Genomic DNA, 18,641 nt, shown 5'->3' with positions numbered 1-18,641 from the left:
GTGGCCTGGTATTCCCATCTCTTTCAGAATTTCCCACAGTTTATTGTAATCCACACAGTTAAAGGCTTTGACATAGTCAATAAAGCAGAAATAGATGTTTTTCTGCAACTCTCTTGCTTTTTCGATGATCCAGTGGATGTTGGCAATTTGATCTCTGGTTCGTTTGCCTTTTCTAAAACCAGCTTGAACATCTGGAAGTTCACGGTTCACATATTGTTTAGGCCTGGCTTGGAGAATTTTGAGCATTACTTTACTAGCGTGTGAGATGAGTGCAATTGTGCGGTCATCTGAGCATTCTTTGGCATTGCCTTTCTTTGGGATTGGAATGAAAACTGACCTTTTCCAGTCCTGTGGCCACTGCTGAGTTTTCCAAATTTGCTGGCATATTGAGTGCAGCACTTTCACAGCATCATCTTTTGGATCAAGTATTTGGATCAGTAGTGGGAGACCATAGTTAACCCAAGCAAGAACAGTGTCAAATGTCAACACCTAAGTATATAATTTTTCCTTTAGATGAAGCTCTATGTGTGTATGTGTGTTTGAAATGCTAAGACTAATGACCAAAATAAGAGTGAGAAAAAAATAGAAAATTCATGATTGACAGTCCTGTTTATACTGCCATTGGCTAATTTGGGGCTACATGAAGCAAAATCTTACGTGCAGTGTGAACATATGAACTTGCTTAGCCTACGACTTATCTAGGAATTAAAAATACTCGTGTGGGGCTTCCCTGGTGGCTCAGATGGTAAAGAATCCACCTGTAATGCAGGAGACCCGGGTTCAGTCCCTGGGTTGGGAAGATCCAGGAAAGGCTATCCACTCCAGTATTCTTGCCTGGAGAATTTCATGGACAGAGGAGCATGGCAGGCTGCAGTCCATGGGGTTGCAAAGAGTTGGACACGAATGACTGACTAACACTCATGTTGGGAGTAGGGTCCTATAACAGGAAAGATTGAGTGTTGAGGTTTTCAAGGCCTATCCCTTGGCACTTAAGGAGAATAGCCAGCTGCTAGTTGGAGAGAGATTTCTCGTGTTATCTCCTGTACTCTGTCTTCCATGTTAAGGCTATGAATATTCTGGCCTGGAAAGGGCAGGAAAATCCAGTGCCTCTCTTATTGGGAACTCCTGAGAGAGAGTCCAACCACGGGGACCTCAGCAGTCTGCTCATCCTTGTAAATATCCTAAACAAGCTTGATGATCTCATAAATTACAGAATCAAAAATTGTTGGAAGAAGAAGCAACCTTAAAACTCACCTGCCTCCTCATTTCACAGATGCATGTACTGAACCTTTGAGAGGTAAGTGGTTTCCCCAAGGTCAAAGAGCTTACTAACTGAAAAGCCAAGACTAAAATCTGGAGATCTTGATTACTAGTGCTTTTGCACCACAGTACACCAGCTAAGGACAGAAAATATAGTCTCTGACTGGTCTATTAATCTGTGCTTGTACCTGAAGGAGGAAAGCAGAATTCTAAGATGTCTTCCAGGACCCGCCCTCCCTGGTTTACATGCCCTGTATAATACCCTTCTCTTGGGTATGGGCAGTATCTGTTAACATGATGGATGCCACAGTCATGATGAGGTTACATTATAGGGAAAGATGAAGGGACTTTGCAGACATAATTGACTGTGAGTTAATCAAGAATGTGATGGGACTTCCCTCATGGTCCAGTGGTTAAGAATCTGCCTGCCAATGCAGGGGATACTGGTTCGATCCCTGGTCTGAGAAGATTCTACATGCTACGAGGCAACTAAGCTCATGTGCTGCAACTACTGAGCCTGAGTGCTGCAACTGTTGAAGCCCGCAACCCCTAAAGCCTGTGCTCTGCAACAAGAGAAGCCACTGCAATGGGAAGCAAACACACCATAGTTAGAGTGTAGCCTCTGCCCACCACAGCCAGAGAAAGCTTGCATGCAGTAACGAAGATCCAGTGTAGTCAAAAATCCATACATAAATAAATAGACATATTTAAAAAAGAAAGGATGTGATGATCCATGGTAGACCTGACTGAATCAAGTGAAAGTTCTTAAAAGAGAGATTGGGCCCTTCTCAAAGGAGATTCTCCAGCTGGTCTTGAAGAAGCAGACACACATATTGTAACTGGATGGTTCTCAGCTGACTTCCCTCAGGAAACCAGGGACTTCAGTCCTATTGCTGCTTGGAGATGAATTTTCACAACAACCTGAGGGAAACTGGAAGTGGATCATTCTCCAGTAAAGCCTCTGAGGAAACTTCAGCCCAGACAACACCCAAAAGGCAGCCTGGAGAGGCCCTGAAGCAGAGAAGGAGTTAAAAGGTTCCCAGACTCCTGACCCACAGAGATGGACGTAATAAATGGCTATTGCTTTAAGTGGCCAAACTAGTGGCAATTGACTGCATAGAACAGCAAAAACTGGATGTATGGAAGAAACCAACACAATATTGTAAAGCAATTATCCTCCAATTAAAAATAGATACCAAAACAACAAAATCCCCTTAAATGTGACATATTTAAAAAAGATTTCAAAATGGTATTTACAACAGTGATTTCTTGGACTCACATTAGAAGGATGCTTGTGAGTGAGTGAATGAAGTCGCTCAGTCGTGTCCGACTCTTTGTGACCCCATGGACTGTAGCCTATCAGGCTCCTCCATGGGATTTGCCAGGCAAGAGCACTGGAGTGGGTTGTCATTTCCTTCTCCAGAGGATCTTCCCCACCCAGGGATCGAACCCAGGTCTCCCATATTGTAAGCAGATGCTTTAACATCTGAGCCACCAGGGAGTCCTCTAAATTCATATATAGACTATATTCTTCTGATAGTATACCCTATCAAGCACCTAATCTGTCTCAAATGAAAGAAAACATGCTAAACTTTCAGATATTTTTTATGTAGATGCCATGCTGCACACAGAACAATGCTCTTTTTCTTACGATCATTTTGGAGAAGTGACAATAGTGAACCTGCTAATCATTTAACAGTAGAACAACTGCTTCATTTTCCAAGAAGTTATTTATACACAGATGTTAAGGGAGGAAACACATACCAGAAAATCTTCCAAAGAAGGCTCAAAGAGCAGTGACTGGACTGTCAAAATCAGTTCTGTGAGAAACATCGGAATGAGAGACTCATCTTCTTCCTGCTTCTCCAACACAGGGGCCCCCTGCAATGAGCACATGTGCAGTGTTATAAAGCTATAAGTTGTTGGTTGGTTAGTCATTAAGTCATGCCTGACTCTTTGAGACCCCAAGGACTGTAGCCCGCCAGGCTCCTCTGTCCATGGAATTCTCCAGGCAAGAATACTGGAGTGGGTTGCCATTCCCTTCTCCAGGGGATCTTCCCGACTCAGGGATCAAACCCATGTTTCCTGCATTGGCAGGTGGATTCTTCGCTGCTGAGCCACCAAGGAAGCCATAAATATATTAAGTATCAAGGTCTAAAATAAAAAAACCTCTGTATTACAGAAGGCACATAAACTCATACAATTAGCTAACTTTATAATGTTGGCATGTCTTTCAAAGAATACTACCATAGGAATTAAAATATAAAGGCAAATATGGAAAGATTACACGATTATGTAAAACTTCTCTCCTTGTGAAAAAACTATCAACAAAGTGGAAAGGCAAACCACAAACTGGAAAAATGTATCAGTAACGGATATAGCAGATAGAAGGTTGATTATATTTAAATAGAAATTACTTGATATAGTCAAAAGGAATATATACTAATAACATGATCACTGACAGTAAACAGAAGTATATTTAAATAGAAAAATGGGCCAAGGTCATAATCTGAAATTTTTTAAAGGAAATGCCAGTCAACATCCTCTTCTTTCTCTTTCTCTTGATACTTTTTTCAGTAACATTTATTGAGTATTTACTGATTTCCAGACAGAGCTGAGTATTCATGTAAATCCCATACCAACCATATGTAGTGGGTATTAGTAGGTATCATTATTACTCCCATAAGAAAATAGGATCTGTAGAAGGTAAAACATTTCATTCAGGACACATTGCTTCATAAGTGGCAGACCAGAACAGACACCCAGGTTTTTCTCATCACAACACTTATCCCCTTGTCCTTGTACAGGGGTGGTAGTTAAAGGAATATAACATTTTAAAGTAGTGATACACTACTTTACATCCATCAGATAGACAAAGACTGAAATGAATGCTAACATCTAGATTGCATGTGAGCAAAAGTTCATTCTTGAACATTGCTAGGAAGGTTGTAAACTGACACAAAAATTTCTGGGAATTTATGCATCAGTTCCAAAAGTCTTAATTAGTGAGCATATTTCTGACCCAACAGTTCTAGAAATTTCTTCTAAGGGGAAAAAAATCAGAGATGCATGAAAAACATATAGACAAAGATGTTCTTTGCAGCATTATTTAGAGTACTGGAAAAGTGATCAACAATAGAAAACTATTTATACGATGTATAACACATTTCTATGTGAGAATGTTATATGGAAAAAAATACAAATCAACTTGGAGATTTTTCATAATATATTGCAAAGTGGAAAAAGCAGCTGATAAAGCAGTAAGTAAAGTATGATTCTCTTTTCACCCTTGGAAATAGATGTCTTGGTATAGTAGAGAATGCTTTTCTTTGTGTATTTCTGTGTTTTTCAAATTTTCTGCACTTAGCATATATTACTTTTATAATTAGAAAGATAAATGCTACTTTCAAAATGCGATAGTATTGAGAAAAAAAGGAACTGAGAACAAGGGAGGAGAGAAAGTAATGAAAAGGCACATGCAGTTAAAATTCAACTTTTAGAGAAAATGAAAACTATTACAAAGAGCACCATCCCTTGAAACTGCATAGTTGGGTTTCATGGGGATATATAGAGATATGGAGGTAGGAAGCTTGATGAAACCAGATAAACATGTTTTGCTGTGTTTTTAGGTACCTGGTATGGCACCATCTTTCATATCTTTTTGCCTTTTCATACTGGATATGAGAGTTGGACCATAAAGAAAGCTGAAAGCCAAAGAACTGATGCTTTTGAACTGTGGTGTTGGAGAAGACTCTTGAGAGTCCCTTGGACTGCAAGGAGATACAACCAGTCCATCCTAAAGGAAATCAAAAATGAATATTCATTGGAAGGACTAATGCTGAAGCTGAAGCTCCAATACTTTGGTCACCTGATGTGAAGAACTGACTCATTGGAAAAGACCCTGATGCTGAGAAAGATTGAAGGCAGGAGGAGAAGGGGACGACAGAGGATAAAATGGTTGGATGGCATCACCGACTCAATGGACATGAGTTTGAGCAAGCTCCATGGGTTGGTGATGGACAGAGAAGCTTGGCACGCTGCAGTCCATGGGGTCACAGAGAGTCAGACACGACAGAGCAACTGAACTGAACTGATGGCGCCATAATCCAGGATGGACTAGGGGAAAGTTCATTGGGATAACAGATAACATGCCTTCTCTCTAGAATGCATTGCTACTATTCCTTTGTACTATTTAATCTCAAACATCTCAAATTACTCTAAGATCAACATCCTCCCAAGAGGTTATGCATTGAAAGCACCAAGGTTTGCTCCCATGATTTTCTTCTTCTGGCCTCTAAACCATTGTTTATCTCTTTCATTTATACCACTTTACCTGCTTCTCTGCCAGCTCATGCTCACAATGACCCCTGAACTATAAGCTTCTTGGGGGCAAGTATTCTGTCTATGCTTTTCATCACTCTGTACCCAACACCAAGCATAGGGATCGGTACACAGTAGATACTTAAGGAGTATTTATGGAGTGAACACATGAGGAAACTTTAGCAAATGCCTGTGAGAATGACTGCAATATTCAGCACAATGGATGTTTTCTCTGCTATTAGATACTTGCTGATATGCTGATTTTCATTCTTCCATTCTGTATGTGCACAGTAGACTGTTTATACTGTGAAACCCTCTAAGCATTTCTCCTACTTTTTCCAGTACACAAAATATAGCATAATTCATAGAGCATAGCAAGCACTTCTCAATGAATGTTGCCCAGTGAATTTTCTTAATTGTATCCGAATTTACCTTTTTATCAGTGACTTCAGGTTTCTCCTCTGTAATCCATTTCTGAATGACATCTGCTGAAGGCGTTCGTTTTAATTTGTCAGTGAGGTAATTCAAAAGAGAGCTAGCAGAATTTACTGTTAGGACATGCATTGTATTCTCAATTAGATAGTCATTTAGACGGATAAAGCTTGAAAAGAAAAAAAAACACAGCTTCAGTTTTCTATACTCACTACATATTTTTGAAAGTGACTCTAAAGCAAGTATTTCAATTTTAAAATGTAATTTCTCTTTGACTTTCCATTTATATTGTGATATCAGAGATTTACTGTCCAGAAGAGTTGTTCTTAGACATTCTTCACTCTAAAACACAAATATACTCAAATATATAGCATCCATTTAGCTAGACATTCTAGCCATTCAATAGGATATTTAGTGAGCAATATAGCTATGAAAAAAAGCACATAGCTCATCTAGCCAAAGGGGCCATAAGAGGTTTTTTTTTTAAGATGCTTTGAAGAAGAAATTAGTAAATACACATCTGTGACTTACATTCTAATGGTGATGAAATCTTTGCTATTCAGTAATTGTTGCTGGACAGCAACTGCTAACCCCAAGCGGAAAATTTAATGCTTTCCTACTTGAGTGCTTAGAATGCAAACTGAGTCAGCAAGGCATTAGAAATAACTTTTTATTCTGCTTAAGTGGAGCCTAAGGTGCCTCTAGCCTATGATAATAGTCTCAGGGAATACTTCACTGCTTTCTGTTGCAATACAAGCATTATTATTCGATTATCTCACATTTAAGTGTTAGTCGCTCAGTCGTGTCTGACTGCAACTCCATGGACTGTAGCCCACCACCAGGCTCCTCTGTTCATGGAATTCTCCAGGCAAGAATACTGGAGTGGGTAGCCATTCCCTTCTCCAGGGGATCTTCCTGACCCAGGGATCGAACCTGGGTCTCCTGCATTTCAGGCAGTTTCTTTACCATCTCAGCTACCAGGACTGGGACACAATTAAGGTTAACCAAATAGCTATAAAAGTTGGACCAAGTTAGTGAGCAGAGAGTAACAGTCATCAGTGTTTTCTAGTGCCGCATACACTCTTCAGGTAATATTTGGTTATTTTGTTTGCAAGGTTACTTGCAGTGATGAGGTTTTAGAATGATGCAGAATCCAGTTGGGTAAGCAGGTGGATCATAGCTCAGTTTGTAAAGAATCCGCCTGCAACGCAGAAGACCCTGGTTCAATTCCTGGGTCAGGAAGATCCCCTGGAGAATTGATAGGCTACCCACTCCAGTGTTCTTGGGCTTCTCTTGCGGCTCAGCTGGTAAACAATCCGCCCGCAGTGCAGGAGACCTGGGTTTGATCCCTGGGCTGGGAAGATCCCCTAGAGAAGGGGAAGGCTACCCACTCCAGTACTCTGGCCTGGAGAATTCCATAGACTATATAGTCCATGGAGACGACTGAGCGACTTTCACTTTCACTTCACTTCAGGCAGGTGGAAGGTCCTGCTGAGGTCTGGAAGGCAGACTTTCTTCCCTGGTCTCCTGGTGACAAAACCTGACTCAGAAAGGTGGTGGAACTTGGTGTGGCAGCACAGCTGCCTGTAATTCTTTAGGGACCAAGACCGGTAGAGCAGGCCTTCCAGATCCACTGGAAAGTCAAAGTGTCAGTCACTAAGTCGTGTCCAACTTTTTGCCACCCATAGACTGTAGCCCACCAGGCTCTGCTGTCCATGGAATTCTCCAGGCAGGAATACTGCAGTAGATTACCATTCTTTTCTCCAGGGCATCTTTCCAGCCCAGGGATTGAACCTGGGTCTCCTGCATTACAGGCAGACTCTTTACTGTCAGATCCACTGGAGAAGACTCCAAATCTCTATGTGCCTGGCTTCTTACTACCACCTGCCTGGTGCTCCTGACTGAGCCAGAGGGAAATAAAACCTTAGAGATCAACGAAGAGTTCTTGGCCCTTGGACATACCCTGGATGCATTGCTGGGTGGCAGCTGGAGGGGTGGGTTTCTGGGGCCTTCATTCAGGTTACCGGGTCCCCCAAACCCTCATCACTACTAGCAAATCCTGTGATAAAGGCTCTAACTTTAAACAGTTTTTTTGCTGTGCTGTGTAGCATGTGGGATCTCAGTTCTCTAACCAGAGATCGAACCCTCACCCTCTGAATTGGGAGTGTGGAGTCTTAACCACTGGATCACCAGGGAAGTCCCGAAGGCTTTGACTTCTAATGAAACCTGAGAAGGATGGAAGCTCTAGTTTTTCTTGAAAGAAAGAATAACCATTTACCATGTCAGCCTCATGCAGTGATGTCTTTTGCTGGCCTGCTCTGTGTAGGTCATTTTCTCAGAGTCTCCTGTAGGCAACTCAATGAGACTTGCGCTTTCTGGCATTTTAAAAGGACCTACAAACAACAGAAGAGGCAGTAACAAGAATCCTTCTGTAAAAATTCCATTTCTTTCAATATGGATTAAGAGACAAGTAAAATTCGAAACTTACAAAATGCTTTGGTTCATGAGATATTTCAGACTCCAGGAAATAAATCAGTTATCCAAACAAATTCCACATCAAAGGATTTCAACTCAACAAAAGACGCTAGACAGCTTACTAACATCCCTTTTAATAGGATCTGATTTTCCAGGAACACTTTTACTCTTCTTTTCTGCCTGCATAAAATTTTCCTTTAGCCTCCCTGCCAGATGGGACCAATCCTGAGATTGTCTATACTAATAGGTCAGACATATATTTAAGCAGAGAGACCCTGAGTCAACTATAAAATGCTTGTGAAAGAAAAGTTCTGTAAGCCAGTGTAGAAATACTATACACAAGCAGGGGTAATGCAAGAAAGATGCAGTATTTACTGTTTTTCCCCACTTTACAATATACAATGAATTTATAATCTATCAAGCAGTATTTGGAAGAACTGAAATATAGGCTCATTATTTTACACTTAGGGCTTCCCAGGTGCCTCAGTGGTAAAGAATCCACCTGCAGTGCAGGAGATGTGGGTTTGATCTCTGAGGTGGGAAGATCTCTTGGAGAAGGAAATGGCAACCCACTCCAGTATCCTTGCCTGGGAAATCCCATGAAAGAGGAGCCTGGTGGGCTACAGTCTATGAGGTTGCAAAAGAGTCGGACATGACTTAGCAACTAAACAACAGCAGTTTAAACTTAAGAAAAGTAGAAAGAAAACAAGTTAACATTTCAGAAAGCCACCACTTCTAGTCCAGCAGCATTCTTTCCCTTTCATACCCTCAGAAGATTCACGTGCACAGTCATCAGGAATAAATCCTGCAGCACGCAGAGCAACTCGACAAGCTTTTCTGACCACATCTTTTGCCTCATTTCGAAATTCTTCTAGGCGCTCTGTCACCTAGACATTGATGAATATATATCATTAGTGGCACCAAAGTATCAAAAATGGGGAAAAACTCTTGAAACTGATAGACAAGTTTTCTCACCTCTCCTAGCCGTACAACTTGTGCAGCTTTAAATTCTTGCAGGGTGTAGGTATGATATTTTTCAATAGAACATAGTCCCATAAAACTCAATTGATAACACAATTCATTTATTTTAAGGAGAGCTGGTCGCAAATACTGAATGAAAATAAAAAATTATCATTGTTTAATTAAAAAAAAAAGCTCGACTTTTAAAGTATAAAATATTTGGAAAGAATGGGAATTAAGAAAAATAAATAGCTCTATATGTTAATTTCAGCTACAACTACAAAGAACATACATTAAAAAGGGACACTTCTGAAATTCTGTTCTGGAAGTATTTTTTGAATTATCAGATTCAATTTGTCTGAATTTCTTTCTTTTCATTGTGAATACACAAGCTTTAGCTATAAAGTTGTGGGCAAGAAACAGAGGAGTGGCAATATCTTAAATTTCATGAGGTTTGACCAATAGCTAATAAAAGATTCTTAGTGTTCCTGAGGACTTTACAATGTCCAGTCACCATGATAATGGAGGTGTCCATCTATTGATCTAAGAGGCTATGATATAGAACAAAGCCAAATTTAACTCTACAATTTCAGTGGGTAACAGTCACTATCAAGAATCTATTTTGCAACTTGGTCTGGGAGAATGAGTGGAATTATTTGTGGAATAATGTCACATAATGTAACTTAATCTTCTGCTATGCCATCATCATAAATCTGGGTTCTAGGATGTTGGCTTTGAAGGCACATGTTTCAAGATTGTTTCTAGGTCATTCCTCCTCACTTCCAATCTAATCAGAGGAGGAGCAGATACATTATATCTTTTAAAAGTTTAATTTACTTATATGTGACACTGGTTTAAGTATTATACACAGCATACTCTTGTACTCCTTTCCAGGAGTTTCTAAAACAGGACAAACAGTAGTCATTTAGACCTCATGAAATAGTGTTTTATTTATTCTAAGTACAAAAAAAGTAAGTTACAATTAGTAGAGTCCTGAGTGAAGAGATTTATTTGAGACAACATCTAGGAAGTCATGTAGCCCCTAAGATTCATCTCATGGAGGAATTTTCATGATAAAAAGAAGCAAAATACAATATTGTAAATCAACTATGCTTCAATTTAAAAAAGAAGCAGAAGTTTACAGGCTATGTCTCTGAGTTGAAATAAGATATTAAATGCATTAATATGAAAACAGGAGTAGAAATGAGACTATAATCAAAATTGGGCAGCAAAAGTAAGAAAGTCCAGTGTACTCTGGAGAAAAAGTCCTTGAACCAAAAATATAAGTTCTGCTAGTAAAGGGATAAATAGCTAGGATCCAGGTGGACAGCAAAACTGGTATTGGTGGTCTGCCAAAAAGTGAGAGTTTGACAGTGGGAATTTGGAGGATATATATATATATATATATATATATAATATATATATATATATATATAATATATATATATATATATATATATATAAAATCTGAGAAATTACTTTGGCTTAACTTAAGTATCTGGCTATCAGCATAAAGGACAAAAGTGAAAGTTTTTGTGAATGTAAAAGAGACTGAAGGTGTTTTGTTTTTTCCTCTCATCACTGTTTCTGCTGTTAGCAAATTTCAGATGGAGTTTGGGTTAGGTGGTTCATTCCTGGGCTGGTATATCAAGAGTGCTCATTGAAGGTGATAAGCATTAGCATTATTTTGATGTTTTATAATAAGTATAAGTAGAATACAACCTTTAAAAATTGTAAATCACTATGTTGTACACCTGAAATATGTAATATTATATGTCAATTGTGCCTCAATAAAAATTTAATTAATTAACTGAAACACAACAGTCAAACTACTAAAGTCAATAATAAATTCTGCAAAATTTTAGGAAACAGGCTCAATATACAAATATCAATTGTATTGCTATATAGCCTGCAATGCAGGAGACTCAGGTTCAATCCCTGGGTCAAGAAGATCCTCTGGCGAAGGGAAAGGCTACCCATTCCAGTATTTTTGCCTGGAGAATCCCATGGATGGAGGAGCCTGGTGGGCTCCTGTCCATGGGGTCACAAAGAGTAGAAAATGACTGAGAGACTAACACTTTAACTTTCACACTTTATACAAATACTGTTTAGATGTATTCTACAATACACATATATTCTACACATATTTAAAATGAAAAATCCAAAGTGAAATTTAAGAAAACAATTTCACTTACAATAGTATCAAAAAGAATAAAATATTTGGGAATTAATTTAACAAAAGAAATGTAAAATATATATACACCAAAAACAACAAAACACTGTTGAAAGAAGCTGAATAAAACCTAATAAATGGAAAAGGACTCTACGTTCACAGACTTGAAAAATTAAAGCTGTTAAAATGGTAATACTTCCTAAATTGATCTACAGATTTAAAACAATTCCTACCAAAATGCCAGCTGGGCTCTTTGTAGAAATTGACAAGTTGATCTTAAAATTCATGTGGAAATTCAAGAATCCCCGGGAACTTACACTTCTTAATTTTAAAATTTACTACAAAACTACAATATTCAAGAGAGTGTGGTGCTGGCATAAGGATAGCTGTAGATCAACAGAAAAATAGTGAGAGTTCATGAATTTTCACATTTACAAGCAATTGCTGCAAAGGTGCTAGGACAGACAATTCAATGGGGAAAGAACAGTCTTGTAGCAAATGGTGCTAGGACACCTGGACAGCCACATGCAGAAGAATGAAGGTGAACTTCTACCTCATGCCATCAGCAAAAATTAACCTGAGATGGACTGAAGTCCTAAATGTAAGGCTTAAAACTATTAGTAGAAAATATAAGAGTAAATCTTTGTGATGTGAATTGAAGCAATAGTTTTTTAGATATCACACCAAAAGCACAAGCAGCCAAAAAATGGATAAATTAGACATCATCAAGATTTAAAATTTTTGAGCTTCAAAGGATAGCATCAAGGGAGTGAAAAGACAGCCCATAAGAAAAGTTTTGCAAATCATTTCTCTGATAAGGGACTTGTATCTACAATACAGAAATACTTTTTACAACGACAGGTAACCCAATTAAAAGTGAGTACAGTATCTGAATAGATAGTTCTCCAAATAAGATTTACAAGTGACCAAACTCATATGAAAAGATGCTCACCACTGTTAGCCATCAGTGAAATATAAATCAAAACCACAATGAGAGGGGTGGTATTGAGAAGGAGATGGGAGGGAGGGTCAAGAAAGAGGGGACATATGTATACCTATGGCTGATTTATGTTAGTATTTGGCAGAAAACCACAAAATTCTGTAAAGCAATTATCCTTCAATTAAAAAAATCTATTAAAAATATAAAATGATGTGAAAAAAAGAAAAAACAATGAGATACCACCACTGCACAACCAGTAAGAAAGGCTATAATGAAAAAAGGCAGATGTAATAATGGTGAGAAAATGGGGAAACTGCAGCCTTCCTATTTTGTTGGTGGTAAAGTAAAATTGTGTAGTGGTTTTGGAAAACTGTTTTGCAGTGCCTCAAAAGGTTAAACATAGAGTTACTGATCACCTGGCACTTCCACTCCGAAGTATATACCCAAAGAAACAAAAACATATGTCTAGACTAAAACTCATATACAAATGTTCATAGCGGCATTATTCATAATAGCCAGAAAGTGGAAGAACCCAAATATCTGTCAATAGGTGGATGAATAAAGAAAACATATGTATCCATATGATGGAATATTATTTACCAGTAAAAAGAAATGCCATGCTACTACAGATGAACCTTGAAGACATGCTAAGTTAAAAAAACCAGCCACAAAGGACCGCATATTGCATGGTTCAATTTATTTGAAATGCACAGAGTGGACAAATCAAGAGAGAGAATATGTAGATTGGTGGTTGATCAGAGCTGAGGCAGGGGTTGGGCTGGGGGAGTCAGGGAAACATGATGCTAATCAGGGAGAGTGATCTCTCTTTTTGTAGTGATAGAAATGTTCTAAAATAGACCATGGTGATGGTTGATCATTCTATGAATATATTAAAACCATTTAATAGTATTCTCTAAATGAATGAATTGTATGAATTCTATTTCAACAAAGTTGTTATATAAGGAAATGTGGGCACAGATGCTAATAAGGTTGGTTGCTAAAAATAATAAAAATTTCAAGGATAGCTCCACATTTATCCCTTCCACATGGTAAGAAAAGAATGAAAAGAACCAGCCCTCCTAGTTAACTTGTAAATATAAGACTAGTGGTGTGTGGTAATGATAGCATCTAATATTAACAGATATTTAAACCAACACAATGGGTCTTTTGGTTGTATCAACCTAAGATTAAAATGATGTGAACTTTCTAGTCTGCTTGGACTACATTAAAGAGAAGATATTATCAAGGTCAAAGGACTATTGGTATGAATGGTGGGCAAAGAGAATGACAACTCTCAAGCACATGATATAAGAAAACAAACTTAAGGATTGAGAGGTTAAAGGGAGGAAGAACTATTCTATCTATCTAGGAATAAATTAATGAAATATATAATGTCCAAGACATGGTAAAAGATGAAAGGTGGTAAAATAGGTTCAGGTGATTGATAGATCCTTAGTGAAATTAGAGGTCTAGGGGCTGAGTTTGATATCAAGAAGGATTAGAATCTTTTCAACAACTCAGAATGATTGACTGGTTGGAGGACTTGAGATGGTACATCTTACGTGCCTATTTTTGTACTAACATCTTATGTGAGTTGTATTCCTTTCAAGTTCATTTATTGCACAACTGATGTCTCGATAACTATCTTTCAGATTACCATAAGCAAAGAGAAGGAAATGACCAGTAAAATGCAAACTTGAAGTTTCTGATGTGAGAGAGTGGTGATTTGGTGTCATAAAATAGACATAAAATAACAGTGATTACAGTTCATTCCCAGGGGCCAATCAGAAAACTTCTACTGCAAGTTGAAATTCAAGAAGTAGAGATTTTAAATACGGCCACATACACTTTAATAGTTCCTTTCCCATGATTATCCCCTCCTCCAAAGTAAACACTAAAAATTTCTCTACTGTTTGAATTCCTGATTGAAAATACATGCTATATTGGGAGATACTGGCCCATGAAAGCAAGCCTACAAATTATTTAGGACCATATAGTCCAGAGGGTCTCAAAGATTAGAGGAAGTAATAGGAGTTGCTAGCCTGCTCTATTCAAGAGGATACACAATTTTCCTGATCAACAACAAAGGGAATCGTGAGTCCAAACCTCAAAGGCTGCTTCTAAACAAAGGTGACCTGTGCAAACCCTAGGTAAAATGTAGAAACACATTAGACTGCCAGACCCTTAAATGACAAATAGGGCAAAAACTGTTAATTCTCTTAAAAAAGGAAATATTCTATTTTGGAGATTAATTTTTTCTGTTAGCAATTCTTTTAAAATATGATTAACAAATACGTACATGATTAACAATGAACAGATTTTTTTGTAGAGATTTTCGACATCCACTGATTTTTTTGGAGCGAACGTTCTTCTTCCACACGTTAAAAGCTTTCCATTTCCGAAAAAGTGAAAATATGGGAATCTTAGTGAGTTCTCTGTGATATAGATACTCCTGTTCCCATCGATCAATTTCGATAAATTCAATGTCATTATTATAAACATGTGTTACTGCCTTTTTGCTAATAGTATAATAGTCATTTTTATTGATGTTCTCATAATTCACAACCCTATGAACAAATAAAAGTTGGAGCAAGTGAATACAGTATTCAACATAAAGTTAAGCAATTGCATTACTATTTTTTTTAAAAAAGGTAAAAGATTTCTGGAAAACAAATGTTTAAAAAATTTTAAAATTCTAACAGACCACTTTTAGACTGAATAAATTATTCAAGAAAAGGGAGCTGCTTTTAACAACAGTTGGACTTACTGTAACTCTTAAGAATTTTATGATTTTGGCAATATGTTTGATAATTTCAGTTATGTGATTTTTACAAAAACAAATCAATCATGGATTCTTAAAGTGAAAGATACCTGGAAATAAGTTTTTATTTATCATTGAATGCTTAGAAACTGTTCAATAATAATAGTGTGAAAGAGTTTTACCCTACCCAATATTGACAGAACTATGAAAAAGATCAAAACAAGAAAATAAGAATTAGATTAGAATCAAGACCCAGATTAAACTTTAAAAAGTCCAATTTATCATCACATATCAAAACAATTGTTAATGAGAAATTGTTTATTTCAAGATATTCCTCTTTCAAGTGTTATTAAGGGCATTCTTCAACCTCATTCATAATAAGAAATAGATCAAGCAAAGAAGTAAAGCAAGAATGTGATAAAAACCAGAGCAAGGATAGGAGCGGGAAGTAAAGAATGAGAATAGAAAGGGCGATTCCCTAAAACTTCTTAAAATCTTGCTCACAGACACAAAGATATTTTCTGTAATTTTAGCTATAACTAAATATTGGATATTATTTAAATGTTTATTAACAGCTATATAGCTATAGCTAAATATTGGATATTATTCAAATGTCCACAGACCAAGCGCAAAATATGACATGGCAAAAACAAAACCTCAAATTGTTTCTATGTTAAGCTATGCAAAAATTGTAGTTATGTATGTTATACAATAATTCTAAAAATTACTATACAAAATTCAGACAGGAACCCTCCAGTGAAAATCAACTGTTTCCCATGTCTATTTTTCTCTTCCAATCCTTAGCTCTGCATTCTGAACCTGAGTTCATGATCTTTAGCACAGCCTTCAGGTCATATGTAAAATACCTGAAATTATACTTAAACAAATCTATGTACATATGCTTGATAAGTTTTTTAAAGGACTGGAACAAAATTTTCATATGCTTTGTGTCTGTTAATCAAAAAACGATGAACGAGTGGCAAAAATAATTTTTAGGTTTTAATTTCTATTTTTGTTTTAATAACACTAAGAAAAATATTTAAAAATTAGGGCATACAGGACCAGAATGAAAGTGAACTCAAAGCAAGAGCTCTTCAAGTGAACACAAAAAGGGAACTAGGGGGCTGGTGGGCTGTGGAGTAGGGGAATCTCAAACATCTCTCCCCCAGTTCAGGGCTGTAACAGAATTTCAACTTGCTTAGCTCCTACCTAACAGCACTGTCTGACTCTGTCTGTGTTCCAACTGACTCACAGCAGAAACATCTGGGAAAATGCCAGGTATTACATGTTGCTGGTAAGTTGTATGGAAAATGTTAAAATGTTTTTCCTTTTTTCTTTGTTAACAGCTTAACATATAATTAGGACATTCTTCAAGTGATTCTCTACCAAGTGGGAGATTTCAACTTGTCTCTGAAACTGTAATCAACCTTAGATGTTTCATTAACTTCAGTCATCCAACCAACCTAAAAGCAAGAAAAACAGTTCACTAATGGCCCTGGTGTGTGCGTGTGTAGAAAACTTATTCTGTGTGGGTCTATATGCTACTAAAGGCCCTTCAATTGATAGAAGATTGCAGGCGTGGTCTATGACATTGAATTTTAACTTACTGGTTCTCAGTGCCACAAAGAGATCCTTTATATTTACATTTTCCTACCTATTCAAGATTCTCATTCTCAAACCCCTAAGCCTTTTCCGCCACTCTATATCTCTACTCCTCACAGGGCAAACAAACACATGAGAGTCGTTTTAAAATTTGGATCATCAGCATAAAAATCATCAGGGGTGCTTAAGAATCCAGATTTCTGGGTCCAACACAGAACCAGAATCTTTATGAACTTGAGAGTCTAACTTAGCAAATTTCCTGTGTGATTCTGACACACAGTAATGTTTGTAACCACTGAATTCTATTTGAAAGCAAATCAACACCAACAGCAAAAACATAGTGGTGACACGATGAGCTCTCCTCTGTACTTTCACTTGAAAATCTTGTCCCAGAACTTCCCTGGTGGTCCAGTGGCTAAGACAACATGCTTCCAGTGCCGGGGGCCTAGGTTGGATACCTGGTCAAGGAACTAGACCCCACACGCCACAACTAAGAGTTCACATGCCACAACTCAAGATCCCACGTGCTCCAACTAAGACCTGGTGCAGCTAAATAAATAGTAAATTAAAATAAATATTTTTTTAAAGAAAAACTTCACTGTACCTTCACTGTGTTTTAACCCCTTGAGTACATTTTTCATGCTTTCCTCCAAAGAGAGATGGAGAGGTTTCACATCATCTTTTTCTACCTCTCCTCATATTTGAATACTTTTTCTCCACATTTAGAAATGTACAGAACTTCACTTTAACTTGTAGAAAGCTTTCCTTTAGCTTACAGAAAGTTTTTTTTCTTGACCCTGTTGCCCATTTAACTTAAAATCCCCTGTCATCTTCCTTCTCTTAAATTTCCTGTATAATGGCCGTATCCACCCCATCCATTCCTTCTTGTTGTTCAGTTGCTAAGTCATGTCTGACTCATGGCAACCCCATGGACTGCAGCATATCAAGCTTCCCTGTCCGTCACTCTCTCCCGGAGTTTACTCAAACTCATGTCCATTGAGTCGGTGATGCCATTCAACCATCTCATCCTCTGCTGCCCCCTTCTCCTCTTGCCCTCAATCTTTCCCATCATCAAGGTCTTTTCCAATGAGTGGCTCTTTTCATCAGGTGGCCAAAGTATTGGAGCTTCAGCTTCAACATCAGTCCTTCCAATGAATATTCAGTGTTGATTTCCTTTAGGAATGACTGGTTTGATCTCCTTGCAGTCCAAGGAACTCTCAAGAGTCTTCTCCAACACCACAGTTCGAAAGCATCAATTCTTTGACACTCAGCCTTCTTTATGGTCCAACTCTTACATCTGTACATGATTACCAGAGAAACCATAGCTTTGACTATATGGACCCTTGTCAGCCAAGTGATGTCTCTGCTTTTGAATATGCTGTCTAGGTTTGTCATAGCTTTCCTTCTTAAAAGTTTCTGAAAACTAGTCTTGTTCCTCACTACTCTAATACAGTGATTCTCTTGAGGATCAGCAGGAATTTCCTTTAAGCCCAATCCATTTGGTAGGCAGAAGGGATAGCAGGGTCAAGGAAAGCTTTGCAAAAGGTAAAGCAGCATATGCACAGTTCTCTGGAATCCTATTCTGCTTAGACTCTCTAGTTTGTTCCCGAGAGGTTGAACCCTAAATATACTCCTGGACTGCTGTCTTTTACTCCTCACATTGTAAACCTCGGCATTCCTCTGTTCCAGGAATTGATCCTCTACTCCGAAATGAGGGT

At 37.9% G+C, this 18,641-nt stretch overlaps 1 protein-coding gene across 1 annotated transcript in view; it reads right to left on the bottom strand.

The window, feature by feature from the left end:
- Positions 1–18,641, bottom strand: part of DNAH6 (dynein axonemal heavy chain 6) — a 281,257-nt gene that overhangs the window by 233,394 nt on the left and 29,222 nt on the right. The window contains exons 5-10 of the mRNA XM_081596922.1: positions 14,860–15,127; positions 9,463–9,597; positions 9,254–9,374; positions 8,291–8,405; positions 6,013–6,181; positions 3,025–3,141 (exon numbers count right to left, since the gene is read on the bottom strand). Of these exons, the coding sequence (XP_081453048.1) occupies positions 3,025–3,141; positions 6,013–6,181; positions 8,291–8,405; positions 9,254–9,374; positions 9,463–9,597; positions 14,860–15,127 (925 nt within the window). The remainder of the gene's footprint in view (positions 1–3,024; positions 3,142–6,012; positions 6,182–8,290; positions 8,406–9,253; positions 9,375–9,462; positions 9,598–14,859; positions 15,128–18,641) is intronic.

The sequence above is a fragment of the Giraffa tippelskirchi genome, chromosome 4, assembly GCF_054371585.1.
Source record: "Giraffa tippelskirchi isolate mGirTip1 chromosome 4, T2T-mGirTip1v1.2.pri, whole genome shotgun sequence".
NCBI classification, from domain to species: domain Eukaryota; kingdom Metazoa; phylum Chordata; class Mammalia; order Artiodactyla; family Giraffidae; genus Giraffa; species Giraffa tippelskirchi.
The sequence above is the reverse complement of the archived record's forward strand: the minus strand, read 5'-3'. Positions and strand labels throughout refer to the sequence as shown.